This window comes from Rhea pennata, chromosome 7 (assembly GCF_028389875.1).
Source record: "Rhea pennata isolate bPtePen1 chromosome 7, bPtePen1.pri, whole genome shotgun sequence".
NCBI lineage: Eukaryota > Metazoa > Chordata > Aves > Rheiformes > Rheidae > Rhea > Rhea pennata.
This window is the reverse complement of record NC_084669.1, coordinates 23,958,094-23,978,326: the sequence shown is the minus strand read 5'-3', so window position 1 is coordinate 23,978,326 and position 20,233 is coordinate 23,958,094. Positions and strand designations below refer to the sequence as shown.

Here is a 20,233-nt window from a genome sequence, read left to right as displayed (position 1 = left end):
TGATGAACCTCAGCATGAATTTGACTATTTTAATCAGTTTATATGTTGAGATATGCAATCTACTGTGATCTGTGATTCTTGCACAGTACTTCTTAGCATATTATAGGCAAAATGACACAAACTTCATGGGAAAAACACTATGGCATTTACACACAATAACATCTGCAGGGATATATAGCACAATTATGAACATCCATCAGCCAAGAGAATTTTGCGTGGTAATCATTGCTCATTCAGAATAAGCATGGATCTCAAGCCTGAGAGAAAATATTCTGGTAGAAAAATTCTGGTAAAATACATTGCATGAACTGAAGTTTCACATAGGAAGAAAAACAACTTGATATGCTTACCTCATCCCTATTGGGAGTGTCAGAAGGAGCAGTGGCTGCTACCGCTAACAATTTGATGGGAGTTGTAGTGTCACTAAAAACATCAGAAACCTCCTGGGTCATTGCTTCTTGCATCCGTGTTTTAAGATCCTTTACAAAAAATAAAAGGAATCGGTACAAAACACAAGAGCATTAAGAGTCTGTAAGGATTCAAATCTCAAAGTTTCTTCTTGTAAAAAAGTGAATTCCTTACTATTTTTCTTAGGTGGCAGCCACTAAGATAAAATATGATCTTAAGAGCATGTTCAATAAACAACTTACTATTTGAAATATGAAAAACTTAGTTAACAGGCTTAAGTGGCATCAGAAGCAATGAATGGCATGATTTGAAACCCTGTCCCCTCAAATTTGCTATGCTAACATGCTATTCCCCTTCTCCCCCTCAGAGTTTTTCATTTGAAATTGATCCCTACAGCACAATATCATGGTCTCTGAAAAAAGTCTGCTTTAAGCATCTCTGGAAAATAGAGCTTCTCACAAAAAAAAAAGAAAAACCACCACCAACAAAAAAAGACCCCAACACAATTCTTGCACATTCTTTACTCCATACAGGTTTTTTGCTACCCCATCCATCCCCCTCCTTTTTATTTTTTTTTTTTTTTTTTGGTTACTGATGACTCACATATACAGGTGCCTTGTTGGAGTGGTAAAAATACTTCAAAGTTTCATGTGTTTCACCGCACAGAAACAGATCTAACTACAACGATCTTTACCTTGAGCGAGTCCTGAAGCTGAGCAGCGATCGCCCTAGCCTGAGGAGACTCGCCCTCCCCTCTTGCTGCAAGGTCGGCTAGCTGAGCAGCCAGCTGATCTACACGGTCACATTTGCCAAGCAGGTCTTGACGGTAAGGTCCCATCATGACATTGGCTAGACGACGACCTTCCGCAACCAGTCCCCGAATTGCTGCCTGGCCTACAGTGGAAGAAGTTGTACTGCATTTATACACAGCAGATCCGAAAGCAGTGAGCATAACTTTGATACAGCAGGAAACAAATGGCATTTCAGAGTTCTTGGGTTTTTAAGAACACCTTTCCAGTTCACAAGCTTCAGCAGTGGGACGAATCTTCCAATTTTTTCACTAAGCAACAGCAGTTCAAACCCAAAGAGAAATTTGAGTCCCACCATTTTTTTTGTCCATTTGTACAGCAACTCTGGCCAGAGATGCATCCTTTTTAGTCAAGGTGGCTAGGCAAAAGTTAACTGTTACAGCTATTATGTATTCCTACATAACTGATCTGTTGACTCCAATAGAAAGTACTTGCAAATTCCAAGTACTTCAATTTGAGTCTTTTTAAGTCATTAGAAGATGAGCAGGAAGTGTGTGTGGGGAATCCAAGTAGAAAATACGAAAGAGAAAGCAGAATATCCTCTCTAGGGATTCCAAAAATCATGGGTAAGAAACACCAAGTGTCCGAGATGGAAAAAAAATAACTAATATAAAAACCTCTGCAGTGTACTGAAAGTTATTTCTGTAAAAGTTTTGTTAGCATTCGTGATTTTATTCACATACAAACAGAAAATAAAGTTGATAAAGAAGATCTGTTGTTTCAATAATATAGCAATATTATTTCCAGAAGAAGTTATTGTTTATTAAGTCCTTTAAAGAACTACTAAAGCTCCATTTGAAGCCAATGCTAACATACAAGTAATCCAAATTAATAGCAAGCTCAAGATTGCTTAGAAAGGAGTTGTCACAGGACATCTTCCAGTCAACCTTGCCTAATCTTCCAATTAATTATTTTAGCTATCATTTAGCTATGCATAATATACATAATATGACTACATGTAAATATTTGTAGCAGTAAACACCATTGATCTGATTCACGTGTTTATGAAAAATGCTAGGTGTGCCTCATTACTTCAAAAGTCAGTTTGTGCTACAATGCTGCCCTGAGACAACCATAAACAGGCCAAGTTATTTGTGAAATGGTCATTCCTGCTACAGAGAACACAGAGAAAGTACTTGCACACTACTGTAGGACTAAAAATACAAGGTCAAATTCTTCCAGTAGTGCTGTCTAGACGTAGAGCACTTTGACTTATGTTCTTAATATATCTTTCTTTTAAGCACCCAACCAAGGGCTAAAGCAACTATAATTAAAAAAAAGTACTTCATGTCATAAATGGAGTGTTTCATTATATCAGGAACTTTTAAGTTGTGGGGCATGTAACATCTTACATGTCTTTCACACATCTTAGTCATTATACATCACTACAGCAATTGACTAAATCCTCTAGTATGTGGCTGATACAGATAAACGTTCGTTTTTTAAAGAAGTTTCCTTTATGTAACCAAACCTCATAGCTTTTGCAGACGTCAAGGAGGATTTAAGTTTGCTTCTTCTGAATTTAGAAAAAAAAAAGTAGTTTGTACGCTTTTTTGAGCTGACCACCTCAGAATTCTAGAGAGGCATCTGAAGCTCAGAACTAGGAAGGTTTTTAATCAGTGCCAAAATATCTCATAATATAACCTACACAAAGTCATCGTGTGTGTGTAGTATACTCGAAAGGTGTCAAAATACAGGACTTCAATGTTCTGTTATAAAATTACTTTTAAAATCGCACTTCACAAATGTCCAAGCTATCAGTATGCAAATCATTAAATCAAGGATCTGCCACTGGTTATTCACACACCAGGAATTATGTTGACAGATATAAGGAAAAGTGTGAGAAAGTGGCATTAAAGGTCTACAGTTATACTACTTATAAAACTGTATTTCCACTCATCAGTTTATTATCATATTATCGAATGCAGATTTCAGGTGTCACCCACCTACTTAAAATGGCATCAGAAGCCGCAAAACGAGACTTTGCAGAGATGGTTTGCAATGAGCTCTCAGTAAAGCTATTCCTGAACCATAATTACATGCCTATTGATAGCATACTTGAATTTGCAGATCACTTCTCTTTCATCAAGTAGCATTCTCCTCAGATAACTCAGAAGCCACACAAGCAGAAGCCATTTTAAAACCACGGTTATGATTGCTTTTCTCCCCTCTGAAGGGCTCAATCTCTCAACTTGCTGGAGTACATACAAATTCAGGTTTGAGACACTACATTTGCAAGATGAGAAGAGCAAAGAGGAGTTTAAAGTTTGTCTACTCTGCAGTACACATTTTCCCATTCCTTGGGAAAGTTGTTCTTTCCGGAAGACAAAGCGAATCATAGGCCAGCATAATTCAATAGTATTGCAGCTAAAACATGACTATAAACCATCAGCCATGAACTTAGTATCAGTGAAGAAATCCTATGCATGTTAAACATCTCAGGAGCTATAGTTTCAGTCATAAACATTTCTAAAAGGTTTACCTGTAAAATTGGGATAGGCAAGAAACTCCAGAAGAGTACGCAGAAATACTTACCTACTCCCCGATCGTCAACAGTAGGATTGTCAATCCACCTTTGAGCTTGCTCAATCTTGCCTTCCAAATGGACAGCTGCCTTAACTGGCCTAGTATTTGCTACAGCCTTGTTTGTTTTGGACTGTAAATTTTGAAGTGACGTAGCTATTTGCTTAGCCAGTGCACGGGCCTCTGGAGAGTCACCTTTTCCACTGAGGATAAAGGAAGGAAAAAAGAAAAAACAACATTCATAAAGATCTCTTAGTCCCAAATTCAGTTGCAGGTGGAGGGGGGAGGAGCACGGAGAAAGACACTTTTAGTCTTTTTAAAGAAGGTCAAATTGAGACTTGACAGTTCTGTATTATCTGCTCTGAGATCCACCTATAAACCCCACCCCATATTTCTCTGCTGTGGCATCTGGACCTTACTTATGTTCAGCACTGAAGTGCGGGAGAGTATGTTAATGTCACTGAAAGTGCTGACGTATGACTTCAATTTCCCACACTCATGGCCATCTTATGAACTACTGCAATAAAGTCACACAGATTACAAGTGCAAAAATAAGCAGCAACAGACCCAAGGCTATTCACAAGACAGGAAAGAGGTAGCATACCAAGATCTACGGCAGCTCAGTATCAAGAACAGCTTAATCTATAACTACTGAAGAAACAAAGTATTTATTTCCATATTGTAACTGACTAGAGATTAAAGGTCCCAGTTTATCAGTAACTGTTTCAGTCTATTCTCAAGCAGCCTTTGTGCAAAACTTACTCAGAAACATCATTTGCAGCTGAGCACTGAACCCAAGGTAACAGGTTTTTCTGAAAATCTTTTAAAAACTATGCTTTATATGGTTTACATTAATATCTTAGAACACTAATGAAAGATTGAAGTGCTAAATATTCTACCATCTCATAGTAAATCCCTTAGCAAAGAATCAATGACGACATTTGCCTGTATAAACAAGCAAATTTCCCACTTTCTGGTTCCCTTGAAAAGCTTTGATAGTGCAAAGGAGGCAGCTTTTGGCTTCAGTTTGCCTGTCAAACATTCCATAAACCATAGCAAAAGTATTTTATAGATGTGCACCTCTAGCTAATCCCATTTTCTATAGGGGGAAGATAGCACAACTATGGCTTGTCAATAGAAATCATTACATAGATTCAAATATTAAAAGGAAAATTAAAATGTTAAATTGTTAAAAAGTTGTTAAAATGTTACATTTTCTCTTCTGAGAACTGAACAATTCTTAGCATTTTTTCTAAATACAGGATGGAGACTCAGAAGTTTAAGATATTCATTCACAGTCCTTGAAGAAAAAACATATTCCCCAATTAATCAGCAGAATTTTGATTAATAAATTCTATGCTCTGAACTACCAATGAAAGGCATTCAAATAAATTAATGGTGATAAACCAACACGTACTGTCTTCGTAGATCTGACAGCTTAGCTGTCAAAGCAGAGATTTCTCCCAAGGAGCGAAGGATATCATCTCTTTCCTTAGGCTCTTCACACAGTTCTGCAACTTTCCTTGCTTCAGCCATAATTCCCCGAATATGTTCTTCTCCTTCGCTGCCCCCATTAGGATCTGCTAGCCAATTCTTAATAGGAAGAAGTTGTGTAAAAGTGGAGATAGATAGTAATACTATTTCTACGGACTTTAAAAAGAGTTTTCAGAACTTAATTTAACAGAAAATACTTTTGAAAAACAATCTGTTGATTACATACGCTGAAGTTCTGTCGGCCAGATGTTTTATTTCAAAAAATAAGATGAAACTAAGCCAACTCTCCCGAGCATTTGTCAATTTATTTTCAGAAGTAACATTTAACTAGAGGCCTTAGAGACCTGCCGTTTAGCTTTTAGAAGACAAATCAAGACAGATGCTGTGGACAAAGAGTTTTCTTTATGGAGTTCTTTCTAAAAAGTTTCGTTATTAGATTCATAATCTACAGATATGTACCTATATGTTTACATATAGATATCTAGACGTGATATCTATGTTTATGTATATATACACACATATATACACACACACACAAAATATATCTGATAATTACGATCTTCATCACTGGGTAATAGGCTGAAGATCCAAGGAGACTGAAAGTTACAAAAACATGTTTTTTGCTCTTTGTCATCAAAAGCATGAAGCTCTAAATCTGTACTGGTACTCCCAAATCAGAGGCCAGGGAAGTTTACCTGTGCAGTCTGAAACTCCTCTACTCTTTGCTTTAACAAGATCAGTTTATGTCCGAATGTAGGGAGTGTTTCCTCATTTTAAGTTCATGTGCTTGAAACTCTTTAGCAATGATAAACCATTTACCAAAAAACAAAAGAAAATTTATAAGCTGTAACAAAATTCACGGAATTTTAATTTACAGTACTACAAAATTAAAGATTTGTCTGTGTTAAATCAAGCATATGTTCTTCCTGATGAGTATCTGTGCGGTGTTTGGAAACATCTACAGTAGTTCAGCTGAACAGATCTAACAGCAGCAGTTTAACCATTTTCTGAAGTATTTATCAAACCAGTAGTGGTACCTGAGCAGCATCAATCTTCTTTGCAATTGCCTGCTTAGAGTTTGTCATGGCTTCCAATTTGCGAGCTGCATTCTCCACTTTTGCAGTGAGCAAGTCCAGACCTTGTGACACCTGCTGCGCTTTCTGCATAGCCATTGGTGTAGCACCCTGTCCTCTGCTCCAGACACAGAAAAAGGACCACAGACTCAGCTCAGGACTGAATAACAAATTTCTTTTACATTAAACAATAAAAATCTTTTCTAATAAAGAGGCAACAAAAAAAGTACATGAGCATTCTCAGCTATTCTTGAAAGAGCTACAGTATTTAATCAGAAGATTTTTCCTTGAAAATAAAAATAACCAAGCAAGAACAAGAAAGCAACAGTTTAAAACTAAGAGCATACTTCGAGGTTATCTCCCCTTTCCTAAAGATTTTATTTAGCATCTCCCAAAGAATAAATACTTCTAAGTTACTCAGTATGAGAAGATAAAGTAAGGCTATTTGGGAACCTGGCTCCACTGAATTACTGATGACCAGGCCTGCTCTCTGTTCATTTACAGATTGCTGCAACAGTCAGACAGAACTGCCAGGAGTCAGGCTTAGCCCTGCTCATACTCCATCCCAAAATATTTGATTATTGGAAAGTTTTGAGTGTGTTAACTTTATCAAACAAATAATTTTTAAAAGATCATAGTAAGTGGCCAGATAACAAGGACGCTATTGAGATGATAAGGTATATTTACACACATCAGACCAGAGGTTCAAGATATGTTTCTTCACACTTTATTTCTCATAGGCTGAGTTGAAGTCATTTATATATTAAGACAGTATATAAATCATCTTATTTGTTAGTAAATCTCAGTCCTGTTTTCCTCTGCTTCAAATAATATGAAAGTTGACACCAGCTATTCCTTTATAGTAAGAATTAAAGTTTGACTTAATCTCCAGTGGCCTGTGCAAAAATTGGTACGAAGAAATTCTGGCATTCTCTTAGGCCAATCATCTGGAAATCCTACTGAAGTTAAACCAAAAACAGCTTCTCATCTATTACTACCATTACAATGAACATACATCACTTTTAACAACAACATAGCTAGTATTTCTGATTCTTTGCCCTTTTTAGTCTTTGTATAATCAAACTAATGATTCCATATAGAAATTATTTGTTTCAGAAATGATCCAAGCTTTTGTTCATACATATCACTAAAAAGCTTCAGTTTTTCACTCTACAGATTTAAAGTGATGGTAGGCAATTTGTTCATATCTAAGGTCAGTCAAAACAGATCTTCAGATAATTTGCATTTTGCTCATTTGCTGCCCTTCACAGGTTTAAGTCAGAAGAGATCCTTGTTTTTACATAAAGGCAATTTATTTTTCTAAAAGAAAAGGAAAACTCATAATCCCTACTGCTTTTTCTGATAATGAGCAAGATTTAGGAAGAAAAAAGTATAAAAAATTATACCATAAAATCATTGTCTGTCTCCCTAACAGATTGTTCTGAACAGCTTCTGAGGGTTTCTCCTTTTTATTTTTTTAAGTCATGGCAGAGGAGAGGATCATAAAAACAAAATAATCAGATCAATATTTCTTAATAGTAATTGTTACGCATTCCAGCTTAAGGATTTATTACACGGATGCACATCTGAAAAAATAAATTCCTCATATTCAAAGGAAACAGGCTTATAGAATTCAAGTTACATGCAGTAGTTATTGAACTCATCATCTTTATGCCTTCACAAAGGATTATCATACTTCCTGTTTTTTATCAAAAGAACAAAAGGTTATAGTACTTAAAATTAAGAAGTTTAGTAAACCTCAAGGGACTGATCAGCTTTAAACAAACTCTGAATTATCTACCTGAGTAATTCTGCTCACTATTATCCCAACATGCCTTGTAACTAAGGATTCACATATTGAAGCAAGTTATTCTTATCAGAAGAGAATTAAATCACCACATGCCATACCACAGTGACGGAACGAAAAATAACGCAGTTACTGCCCTGCTCTCCTATGGGTTAAAAAACAACATAATTGTAAGTTCAGAGAAATTGTTTTAACAGCACTGGAAAATAACCCATTAAGAGCAACAGATTTACCTAGCTCGGAGATCAGCCAGTTGATCCGTCATCTGGCCCAGTGTCTTGCACGTTCCCAGAATCTCTCTGCGCTCTTTGCCTGCACACAGTTCTCCTGCTTTTCCAGCTTCATCAAGGATCTGCCTTATTGCTTGCTCACCAGCATCCCCTATGAGACAGATTCAGTTAGTAAAACGTCAAACAAGATATTCTGTGATAACTGCGAATCTCACCATGGCCTGCTACACTGACTTTATTAGGCTCAAATTTGGAAGTACATTTATCCAAAATTATAAGACGTATATATGAAATGTAATAAATCCTACAATGGGACAATACTCCTGAAACAGCATAGCATAGATTTAGTAGTGTGCATCGTGTCACATGCTTCAACTCATTTAATCATTCTGTTATCATAGCTTAATTCCTATATATGCTTCGTTTATAGAATCCTTAATGCATCAAGATGAGAAGGGAAGAAGCAATCTGGAAAGGTTCAGATAGCCTTAACTTTAGCCAGCTGCAAATCTGACTTACATTTGGCAAAACAGATCAAAACCAACATTCTTTCTCCTTGTAACCCACCCCCCACCCCATCCCCTAGCATTATGAGTACTGGCACCTTCACTGTCCATAAAGCATCAGTTTCACCATGAAATCAGAATACTGAAAGTAGCTCAAAGAACAAGTGCTGCCATAAGAACCAATCAATGAAAAAGAACACGAGATTATTTCCAAGTAACGTACCCAGCATGTATCAGAAAAAAGTGATTTGAAGCAAGTTCTGTATGTTTTCATTGTCCTTAGCTACTGAATATGTTTATGGTTTATTTCATTAATTATCAATGTCAATGATAGAAGACTTTGCAAGGACCTGAACTTTCTGGAGTTGAGTGTGGTAAGGGGATGAGGTCAGAAGAAATATAAGCAGCAGCTTCACAGATGATAATTCACTTCCGATATTTACAATTGTATATTTAGCTTCCATTCCAGAGGAAGCCTTTCAGATAAGGTCTTCTAGAGTAAAATGGAATAAGCCTGCAGCTGTTTTTATGAGCTTTAAAGATGCGTAGAAAGGCAAAATTATATAAGGATGACACATCTGTAATTACAATATTTATAGTAGCTTTTCCATGTTAATTTTTTTTCCTGTCAAGACTGAAAGAAAAACACTTACTGAAGAAAATTACTATTAGATAAATCTGAAGATATCAGATTTGAAAGTACAGAAAGGAGGTATTTTATCTACTGCTGCAGTTAAATGCTGTTCAATGTAATTCATGTTTTTTGGTTTTTACTAGTGGAATACAAAGAAAAAAAATCATATTCCACACAGAGCAAATAGTTGGACAACTTAATACAACTAAAGCTTCCCAGGTGACCAAGCACTTAATTTATTTACTTGATCTTCAACATTTGAAGACAGGAATTTCGAAACTCTGAGTGATCCACTTTGCATAGTTTATGAATGCTTAAAGACAATTCTGTCTTACACAACAGAATTATTTAGACTTCTAAAAAATAAAATACTTGGTGGGGAGGGTTTGTTGTTAGGGTTTTTTTTGTTTTTGTTTTTTATACATAATTACCTGGAGGTGCATTTGGATCTCTCAGCCACCCTTTAGCCTGGTTCATCTTTGAATCTATTAAGGCCAAAGCTCTTTTCATGGCTTCAGTGTCCTTTGCAAAAGAGAAACCACCGTAATGATTCTCAAAATCAAAGCACAATTAGTCAAAACAACCAAAGCAGACAGAACGGTTCTAAAGCATCATTTCCTTACAGAAGCACACCCATATAAGCAGCTCAAAACCCGTTTTCAAACTAGCAGGTCATAATCACTTCTTTCTGAAGATAGATGCTTTCATCTCACTCAAAATGCAGAAAATGTGCATGCAATTTTTAGTGAAAAATATAAAATTTTCTATTCCTTTATTTACTAGTGTTTTAATCTTCAAAGTCAAAGCTCTAGTAAGTGCACATCTTGCAGTTAGTTCCATTTTTTCTTCCTTAATATACATCATGGCATATAGAAAAATTTTAACAGTGAGATTATCATTCACAAGACTTGAGTGAAGTTTTTAACAATGGAAATTGGCCAGTGAATTTTACTATTTCTGTGTAAGAGGATGCGCATTTACTTAAAAAAAATGTTTTGCTATTTAAAGTCAAATAGGTGCTATTTGTCATTTTTAAAGAAACAAGCAGTACTGAAGAAAAGCACAGACCGCCAGTTAACTCCTGCAGTTCCCATATAGGGTCTTTGAAGATTTTAATCCACACAAAAACTTATTTGTTTTAAATTCAGAACCTCTCTGCCACAAGTGTCAGAGAAACCGATTTTCTGACTATTATCCTGCTACTATCGAACACATCTTTGCCTACAGGAGGCCAAACCACCCAGTTCTCATCTCTCTGCGCACTCTCTTAACTGTCAATGTCATCTCTCCACTAGAGGCCAGAAGTTTTCCATCTTAAACAAATGAAAAGACAGTCAGAGCAACAAGGACCTTAAGTAAAAAGTTGGGACAAGGCCAAAATAGCTCTTTACTATAAATGCATCTAACATCCCATCTCTGGCTGGAGAAAAGCCTGGCCCTCCCACTGGTGACTGAGCTGGACTGTCCATGTCCAACTCAGAGAGGAGCCTGATCCTAGCATCAAGCATTAGTAACTAGTTCAAGGGCAGATACCCTGACAACAGTAAAGACAGACCTGTCCCATAAATAATTTGAAACAAAACTAACTGCATTTTTTAAAAAGGCGACAGATGTTGCTGAGTGTATGGATGAGACGATAGGTGTGGGAGCACCAGACTGGAAAAGGAGAGGGGAGGAGAAACGGGAGGTGCAAAGGTCTCTCCCTCCTCAGCGAAGCAGGCTTTTGTGTCCGCACAGCCGCCTGCAGAGTTGCAGCTTCAGCAAAACGATACTGAAGCTTTTGAATATAAGTTTCATATTAGGCGCCAAAATCTAAGCTACCTTTTACACTCAGGATTTCATGACTGCTAGCGCTACTCAAGCCATACGGGATCCATCTCTCCCATCACATGAGGGCTATGTAACTGGACTGCTCTGCTATCCCGTGTGGCTCCGCACTGATGCTTGTGTTGTTTGCAAAGCATCACTCCCCCTCGTTTATTTTTTTTTAAAAAAAAGGGTAAAATCCTAGTGTACCAGTCAAAGTGTTTTCAGGACAACTCCTAAAGCATGGATTTCCCATCTTAACAGCCAAAGCTGCCAAGGCAAGGAGTCACTCAAATCTAGCCTGGTAAGGAAGTCATCTCAGTGAGACAGGAAGAATTTTTAAACAGATGATGGGAACACATCCTTAACCAGACTCGCTGGTACTGCACTTGTTGCTATTTCACTTTCATTTCTGCCACAGTTTAGTGTTAAGTGTTGGATATTTGGCAAGAAACAAAGGTGTTCCCATCCTGAAATGTCTGGACTTGTCCACTCATTCAGGCTATTAAGCAGACAGTTGGAATGAGAAGCATTCAATTTTTAAAAAATAAAATAAACCAAAGAACATGCACACTTGCTCAAGAGCTTACTGCCTGAAAGCAAGTATGATATTCCTGATTTCTGGAGCTGTTTAAGTGTCATGTCTTTTCCTAAACAGCTAAATATTTTAAAGACTTGGCCATCCAGGATTTGCCAGAAAAAACAATTATGAGCAAGAAAAGAAAAAAACTCCACAGTTACCCTGCAAGAAGTTTAGTGTAGGGTAGTATTGCCAGCAAAATCTGATTTTCTCCCTCCTTTCCCCACATCTAGTTGGCAAAAAAAGCAAAATCAGCACTAGTGCCTTTTGAAAAGAGCTAAATCAAAACAGTTAAATAGCTAGGCAACGCTCCCTGAAGGGAAAAGAGCAAGCAGGCCTTTTGCAAGCCAATTCCTATGGGAAATGAGAAGTTTTCCAAGATCCTTCATGCACTACTTTTACCATTACAAAGACTTTTGAGATTATTCATGCAGCAGGTGGCATCGATACTAAACTGAAAAGGAATGAGAAATCCAACACAATCCCTTGTTAAATATAAAATACAATCTGACTCAATTAAGTGGTCTAGTCTAGAGACATCTGCATTTCATTACCAAAGAAGGGAATGTCGAAGGAAATAGGCAAAGCCAGCCTTTTGGCAGAATATATAGCTTAGTCACCATTCAGGGTCCAATCCTGCAAGATACTACATACTTCTCAGACTCCTACAGCTTTTAACCTCCTCCATCACCCACAGAAATAGAAGATGTATGAATTCAGTATTACTTGAAGTTTATACAAAGTGGAACAAGGTTAACACTACACAAAAGTTAAACTTCTCTGTAAAATGAAATACAAGAGAAAACCAAATGGAACAAAACTACAAACAGAAGAACTATGTATAGGTATTTTTTGCTTGTTTTTCATGAGCTTTTTTCAAAGATCAGTATTTGCTCAGTATTTCAATTATAAAATCAGCAGTTTTGGTGAAGTAGAGATTACTGCAATCCACAACAGCATTCTGCACTTCAGGTTCTAAAGACTGATAGTACAGCTTTTTGAGAAAAAGCCTACAACTATTCCTCCACGCATTTGTTCATTCTCTGCTATATCTACATACATTTTATGATATTTTAATGTTCATACAAGAAAGAAAAACACATTTACCAAAAATTCCAGCATCAACAGTAACATGTACTACATAGGCAAAATTAAAGTCAGCCTGTCCCCAAACAGACCTTACTTTGCTCCAGAAAGGCATGGGAAAATCTTACCCCTGATAGCCAGGCATGAAATGTTATTTCTATATACTATTGAATACAACTCCTTCCTCTCTCACAAGAAGAGATAAATAAATCAACATATAGAAACACACAAGGATAAAAGGTTTGCAATATGTGGCCATCAGAAAATTAGCTCTGGCTTCTTCTCCCACCTACTGACTTTTGCATTCAAATTCTTTACATCATACACACTTTACTTTTTGGCTAATGTACACTGCTACAGCTTCAAATCATCTAAGTACCTTAATTCTGAAAAATCTAAGTACAACTGTGAATTAAAATTCTCTTAACTCAGAGAACAAAACAATACTTTGATATACTTGTCCACACAACATACTTATGCATTACGCATGATGGCCAACATTTTCCATTTACAGATACTGTTAATATGCCAACAATTTTATTAAGAAAATCCTTAGTAGTTGCCTTGTTAGAAATAAGAATTTTCTAACCCTAGTTTAACAACTTTTTGTAGCACAATCAGTTCTTACCAAGAAAATTTCCAGATTTCTTGTGATCAATTGTATGGGCATTTAACAAAATGTAGGAATGATTAAATCCAATAATAAAAATGAATTTTAAAATATACACATGAAATTCAGGTCTTACATCTAGGCTGAAGAACATCAACTAGTTGAACTGATATATTAAAGGAAGGGTACTGATGAAATAGTATAGAATGAACAAAATTCTTGATTTCATAAATCTTTCTGGGCCTGCAAGAAAGCCTACTCCTGTATAACTGGACCCTTTTGTTTGTAGCTACAAAGACCAGTAGCATAATCCAACAGCGTTCAAAAGGAACATGCTCTAAAATCTTGGGCTGGCTCTAACTGGGGTCTGAGAGAGTCTTGATGTAGTTCAGCTTGCCATTGCCACTCTTTTAGTGACAACCAATTCCACATGTAGCTACACTGGGCTATTAAGAGCCTATTAAAATTTCTATGGGTATATACATAAGTATGGTGTTACAGTTGGCACACAGAAGAAAGTCACACAGTACACAGCCTGCACACAGCACAAAATTCCACAGACATGCTTTTTTTGTTTTAGTACAAAATAGATGTGTAGGGTGTGGAAGAAACCTTACCTTCTAAAGGTGAGAAAAGAGTAAGAAATAGAAGAACAAAAACAAAGATGCATAAAGCAGTCATAATAAGGAAGTGATAGTGACAAAATAACTCAAAAGGCAAACTAAAAATCAAGTGCCAAACAATATAGGCCAAAGTGATTTTAACTGATCACATCAGTGTTAGATTTTCTGCAAGAGATTTTGTTTGTTAATAAGTCCAACTTATTTAAATATGTTCAGTTATTTGTCGTTTGCAGTACTAATCCTTAAAAAAGGATCCCATTAGCAATGTACTTCAATGTACTCAACAAATTGGCAGGACTCTCTTCTATGCAATATTTATTCATAAGCTCACAATAGTACTTTGCTGATTCAGCCTGCCACAAGCAGCTTTATGGTCAGTAACAGACAGATCTACTACGTATCTCCCTATCTTCAGCAGCCTCACTGAAGAGCATCACATGAGCCCTCCAGGTAACTGGCAGCAGTCATTTACACAGCTTAACACTGGGTCATAAGGAACCAACACTGTCCATATTCCAGCATCACAGACTTCATTCATTTCATTCTTATTCAGCAAGGCTGCTCTTTTTTTTTTTTTTTTTTTTTTTTTTTTCTTTTTTTTGTGACAAAGCAAACTCGAAATTTACTTCCAAACCCAAATTAAAAACAGAGGAAAAATGCTCAATGAAGCATTCTCCAAATGACTAAAATTTCTTAACTTTAGGCCTTTTGTAGAAGGAGTATAACTACAGTCTAACTTTTCTACTAGCATCTAGGGGATAAATCTATGGTAGTCTTGTTTATGGGTGCCTAGGTATCAGATCAGTTTAAGGCACAGAAGGACAGCTTTCATACTTAATGTTCTGTAAGACATCAGGCTGCAAGGGAGAACCAGGAATCCCTTCTTTGAGGAATATATTGTATTCCACAATTTCCTAATCAAGCCAAAACCAAAATGTGAACAAATCTAAGTCTTCTGGGTAACCATTCTGTTCCAACAAACCAGTAGGCCACCTTCAAATGGCACATTCCTTTGATTTTGCCTGTTAAGAGAAAAAAAGCTAATTTTCAAAATAAGCTAAGACAATTGTATCTGAAGATGTTCTTTGACCTTGAAGAGATGTGACTGCATAGTGCTGCAAAACTAATAAACAAATACACATGTCAACATTCTCAAAAACATCAAGTTATAAGAACATAACAGAGTATATGAAAAAATAGACTTGTACATCAAAGGCAGATGTGAAATGTACCTTGCTGGCCCAGGCATCTTCATCCCAAGAAGTGAGTTGTAATACACGGATTATTTCATTTATCTCAGCACTCATTTTCTCTACTGTGAAATTGCGATTTTTCAAAGCCTCTTCTATTCCATGGCTTTTAGAATTTTTTGTGGTCACAAAAATCTTCATAGCTGTGAACATGATACCAAAGATTAGAAAAAAATACCTGCAAGATATGATTAATACTCAAGGTAATCTCCTATTACATAAATATAGAGGCACTAAATAGTGTTTTGAATGGCCCATTTTATCCAAAAGTGATTGTAGTTATAGTAATCTGTATTTCCCTCTTTTTTTCTTCTTTCCTTTTTTAATCATTAAGACTACAACTGTATCTACACCTGTGTTTTACCAATATCACATAGGCATGAGAACTCATGTTAACTAGACTGGCACAATAATAGTTTTCTTGTCCCAGTCATATTCATACTTTCTAATTAACAACATTGTTAAACATCAGAATATGGGTTTCAGCACATGCTAAAAGAGTTTATGTCTGATTACTAGCACAGTCTGCATGCAATGTCATTAGCTCCTTGCTTGTGAAGTGGTGATTGTTCAGTGCAGTGGGATCCACAAACTACTATCAGAACTTCATTTTGTATTACTAAGCCATTAATTTGTTTTTCAACTAGGTTTACAACACTAGTGGCCAATTGCTATCATGCCACCCGTGATCTGAGTTACTCTCATTCCTATTCCTCAGTTATTATTGCTGAGAATCTGACTACAACTATAGCTCACTTCAGCTAATCTACAATTCACCACACAGACAGCTATCAAATGCTCTCCATTCACACCATTAACCATCAACCTTTAGAATGGCAAATAAACAACAGCTGAAGACAGATAACAGATGCTCAGAACACCTCTGAATGCATACAGAAGCCAAGCTTACGCACACCTGCAACACACTCATTACACTGAATATATTTACAGAAGGGGCAAAGAGAAGACAAAATGGTACTTTTAAAAGTTCCTTCAAATCTCAGCAACAGAGACCGCATACCCCTCCTCACTTAAATTGAGTAAGCTCTGATCTAAGTTTACTCCTAAACCAGGAATTACGTTTGCATTTTTTGTTCCTCCTCAACATAAGACATAATACGCCAAGAAAAGACCCAGAAAAATGTAGTAGGAGGATACCCTATTTACAGTTATTAAACAAGTAAAAATCAGAGTAGAGAAGAGGGGAGATGTCTGATAAAAGAAACCACTTTACTCCAACTAGCTCGATTCAAGCATTAGTATACCTCCAACATGTTCCTCTGCTCTTCCCCCACAGGCTGCCTGAACAGGCTAATGCCTCCAGCCCCTGCCTGTATGTGGCTCAGCACAGCCTGAGGTATTGCTGGTGCCTAGACACAAAAGGAAATGGGGATGAGGTCTCTAGGACTCAGCCCTCAATGTCACAACCTTGACCCTCGCTACTCTTGCAAGATGATACTAATGCAAGGTTGTGAATAGATGTTAAAGGACAACTATTTAAGTGTTCATAATCAAGGAAGTGATTTGCCATTTAAAAGAAACCAGTAAATCCAATACACAAGGTACATATTATGCTACATCTATGGTTAACAGTAGGTCATTAGACTTGTTCTAATTTCAAGCATGCAGAACTTACAGCTAGGTGCATTACATTTACACCATGTTTCTAACTAAGTCATGAACAAATCATACCATTCTACAACATACTTGTAGAAGCAATGTCAAGGCTGTTATTTTTAAATAAACATAAAAGATTGGAATTCCAGCTAAGAACAGACACAGATCCAGACTGGTATTAAAAATTAAAGTAGAAAATACCTGAAATAAGTACTGGCAATAGCTCCTTCACAGTATTCATGGAGTTTACCAGCATAACCCTATGTTCCTGGTGCGTTAACTCCTGCTGTCTCTCATCAATCATTTTGGCCATCTTTGTCATTCCTAGATATTGAAGTAATTAAACATAGTCATACATGAAGAAATGTAACATTAGCCTGACTTGCAACAGTTGAGCTTTCTAAACAGGAACAAAGTATAACAAGTTACAACAACCACATTCAAGGTTAGAACTTTTATATTAGCACCTGTTATTTAAACTGCATTCCAGATACTTCAGAGAAGTATAGATTCAAAAGCTACTTACTAGGCAAGGTAGAATGAAAGCTTCAAAACTTTAGATTTAAAATTCCAGAGAGAAAACAGGAATACACAAATAAAGAGCTACTTCAGGACACCGAGTCACCTCATGAACACTGGAAACTAATTTATGGTTTTTCCTTTTTTTCTTTTAAGATTCGATCAAAGCCTTAAGTGTGAATGACAGGAAAAAGAAACATCATGGTTACATTTTTCTTTTTGCCTTCAAAGACTTTGTCTTGGGGTTTTACAGGATACAATTCAAGAATTTTATCTATTTTACTTCTTTAAAGAAAGTTCTACTAGTAATATTTCAGTGGTCTAAAAAAAGTGAGAGAAGAATTAAACTTATTCTAGAGTAAATCCGTCTTCAAGAGGTAAGATTTCTGAGGTTTAGCACATAACACATGTGGAAACTTTGGGCTCAGCTCAATAACTATTTAAGCTGATTTAAATTGATACTACCATAGTCCCACCCTCTTCCAGGACACACACAACTGGCAGAAAGCAACATATTCTTTTGCTGAGTTAATTTTCTACTAGTTCAGAATCTTAAGCCAACCTAGCAAGGGGGACCACCACATTGCCAGCATAGACTGGCATGTCGTGCAAAAGCATCTCTATTTTCAAGTAACCAAAACCTAAAGAGGTGATCATACTCCTCTCTACTTCCAACTTAAAACCAATAAGCACTTTATTGATTTTTAAGTGTACACGCTCATATTCCTGAATATTCATATAGTGCTTAAGCTGACAGTAAGATCAGATGTCCAGTGATATAACTAAAGGGAATAAGGACTAACTGCATAAAACGTTAAGGTTTTGCGGACCAGGGCAGTAATTGTTAAGTGACATTTAATTCAGGCAAAGACAATGCTTTTAGAGCATGCCAGAAGCATAAGATTAGCTCTGTATCCAGAACAGCATGAATTTAGAGAAGCTCATTTGGGACATGGGCATAAACCTACACTGCACTTCTGACAAAGAAATTAGATACTTGTCAAACACTTATCCCCTCCATTATAAACATGGAGCAACAAATTATGTCAGAGAGAAGTCCCAACTGCTGTGTCTGAGCCAAGTAGAGTAATTAGAAGCTCAGGAAAACTTCCATTTTAAAGATAGAGGATTACGACCAAGGAGAAAATATAATTGCATATACTGGATAAAATAATGAATTTCATGGAAAGAGATGATTGCCTTTTTTGCTTCATTTTTTCCCTTTCAAAATGAAGCAAAATGAATTTAGTTGAAAGTAAATTTCTTATGGAGATAAAAGAAATTAACACACTATACCTTCATGGAATTTAAACTATAAGCATTTGTTAAACAATATAATCTGCATATGTTAAACAATATAATCCACAAGTATATCAAGTAGAATAAATACGCTCGGTGATATAAGACAGCGTCTAGTCTGTAAGTATCTGATTTCCTTTATGAACTAGTTCTTATGCTACGTATGTATTCTTATGAACACACACATATAAGTGTGTGCATGTGTAGCCACCGTTTAACAAGAAGACATTAATTGAACTCCTGCTCTGTTTTTAACATACTTTAGTTCAACTTCAGTTCAATTCCAATGTTCTCCTACACTACTACCACAACACCTAAATTTCATAGAATGCTTTTGTTAAATAATACTTAATCTACTTTATGCTTGCTGAAACTAAAGTACCGGGAGCAGATGACTGTAACATTAATAGGTTTCCTCTGTATCAGCCCAGCGCTTCACTTACCAATCATTTATTTCCACCAATGAAAGAGTGTGATGTAGCATTGTGAAGTAGCAAGTAGTGAAGGAGCACCACATAACGAAGGAAAAGGATAACAGCTGAGCTTTTGTATAGTACTGCATGAATGCTATTTCTGCAACCTCATCAAGCTGTTAATATAGAGCATTTAGCTTATACTACTCCAAGAAACTCCTGTTGACCTAACCATCTCAGTACTGAAATGTTACACTCCTAATGGACTTCAGCCACGAATGCTTAATTATATCTCCTTCATTTTTTTTATTTTACTCTTGCAAATGCAGGCTTATTTCCCACAAAATGTAGTGTGGAAGAAGTACACTACATATCATCCACACAGCACATATCTCGACTCTTCTGCATTCTTAAGAGAATGTGAATCAGAAAACAGTAGTTTAAAATGCTTTCCAGAAACTTTCAAAGCAACTGCTTTATCATTGTCTAAACACTTTAAATTTGGCTGGGAGAGTGTGGGGGGAAAAAAGGATGAAAGAAAAAGACTACACTTAATATGTTTATCATATACTGCAGCAAATCAAACCTGGCCCTAGATTCTTTGTGTATGTCACCAAATCCTCCATAGTCTCTACTACTTCCGCCACAGTCAGATATTCCAAAATTCCTTTGCAGACACGGATGATTTTACGGACCTAAAAAAGGAACATTCCATCGTTTATTAGATGAAGCTAAATAATACTTGAATTAGAAATGCAAGTCTATCATTAGAACAGAACAGGTACAGCATTTGCTCACATAATGCACGGGTAATCACACAGGTTGAGGATGCTAATTAGGTGACCCACAATTCAATTACTTAAGAACGCTGTATTAACAAAGACAAAATCTAATCAGCATTCCACTACTCATCACAAATGCAAAAGCTTCCTTTCAGTGTTTTCAC

At 36.4% G+C, this 20,233-nt stretch overlaps 1 protein-coding gene across 4 annotated transcripts in view; it reads right to left on the bottom strand.

Moving 5' to 3' along the window:
• The window catches only part of VCL (vinculin), a 63,438-nt gene that overhangs the window by 12,405 nt on the left and 30,800 nt on the right, over positions 1–20,233 (bottom strand). For all 4 annotated transcript variants that reach the window (XM_062580685.1, XM_062580682.1, XM_062580683.1 and 1 more), the window contains exons 4-13: positions 19,874–19,982; positions 17,258–17,380; positions 15,422–15,582; positions 9,916–10,006; positions 8,348–8,495; positions 6,272–6,425; positions 5,158–5,333; positions 3,753–3,943; positions 1,103–1,302; positions 351–479 (exon numbers count right to left, since the gene is read on the bottom strand). In XM_062580685.1, the coding sequence (XP_062436669.1) occupies positions 351–479; positions 1,103–1,302; positions 3,753–3,943; positions 5,158–5,333; positions 6,272–6,425; positions 8,348–8,495; positions 9,916–10,006; positions 15,422–15,582; positions 17,258–17,380; positions 19,874–19,982 (1,482 nt within the window). The remainder of the gene's footprint in view (positions 1–350; positions 480–1,102; positions 1,303–3,752; positions 3,944–5,157; positions 5,334–6,271; positions 6,426–8,347; positions 8,496–9,915; positions 10,007–15,421; positions 15,583–17,257; positions 17,381–19,873; positions 19,983–20,233) is intronic.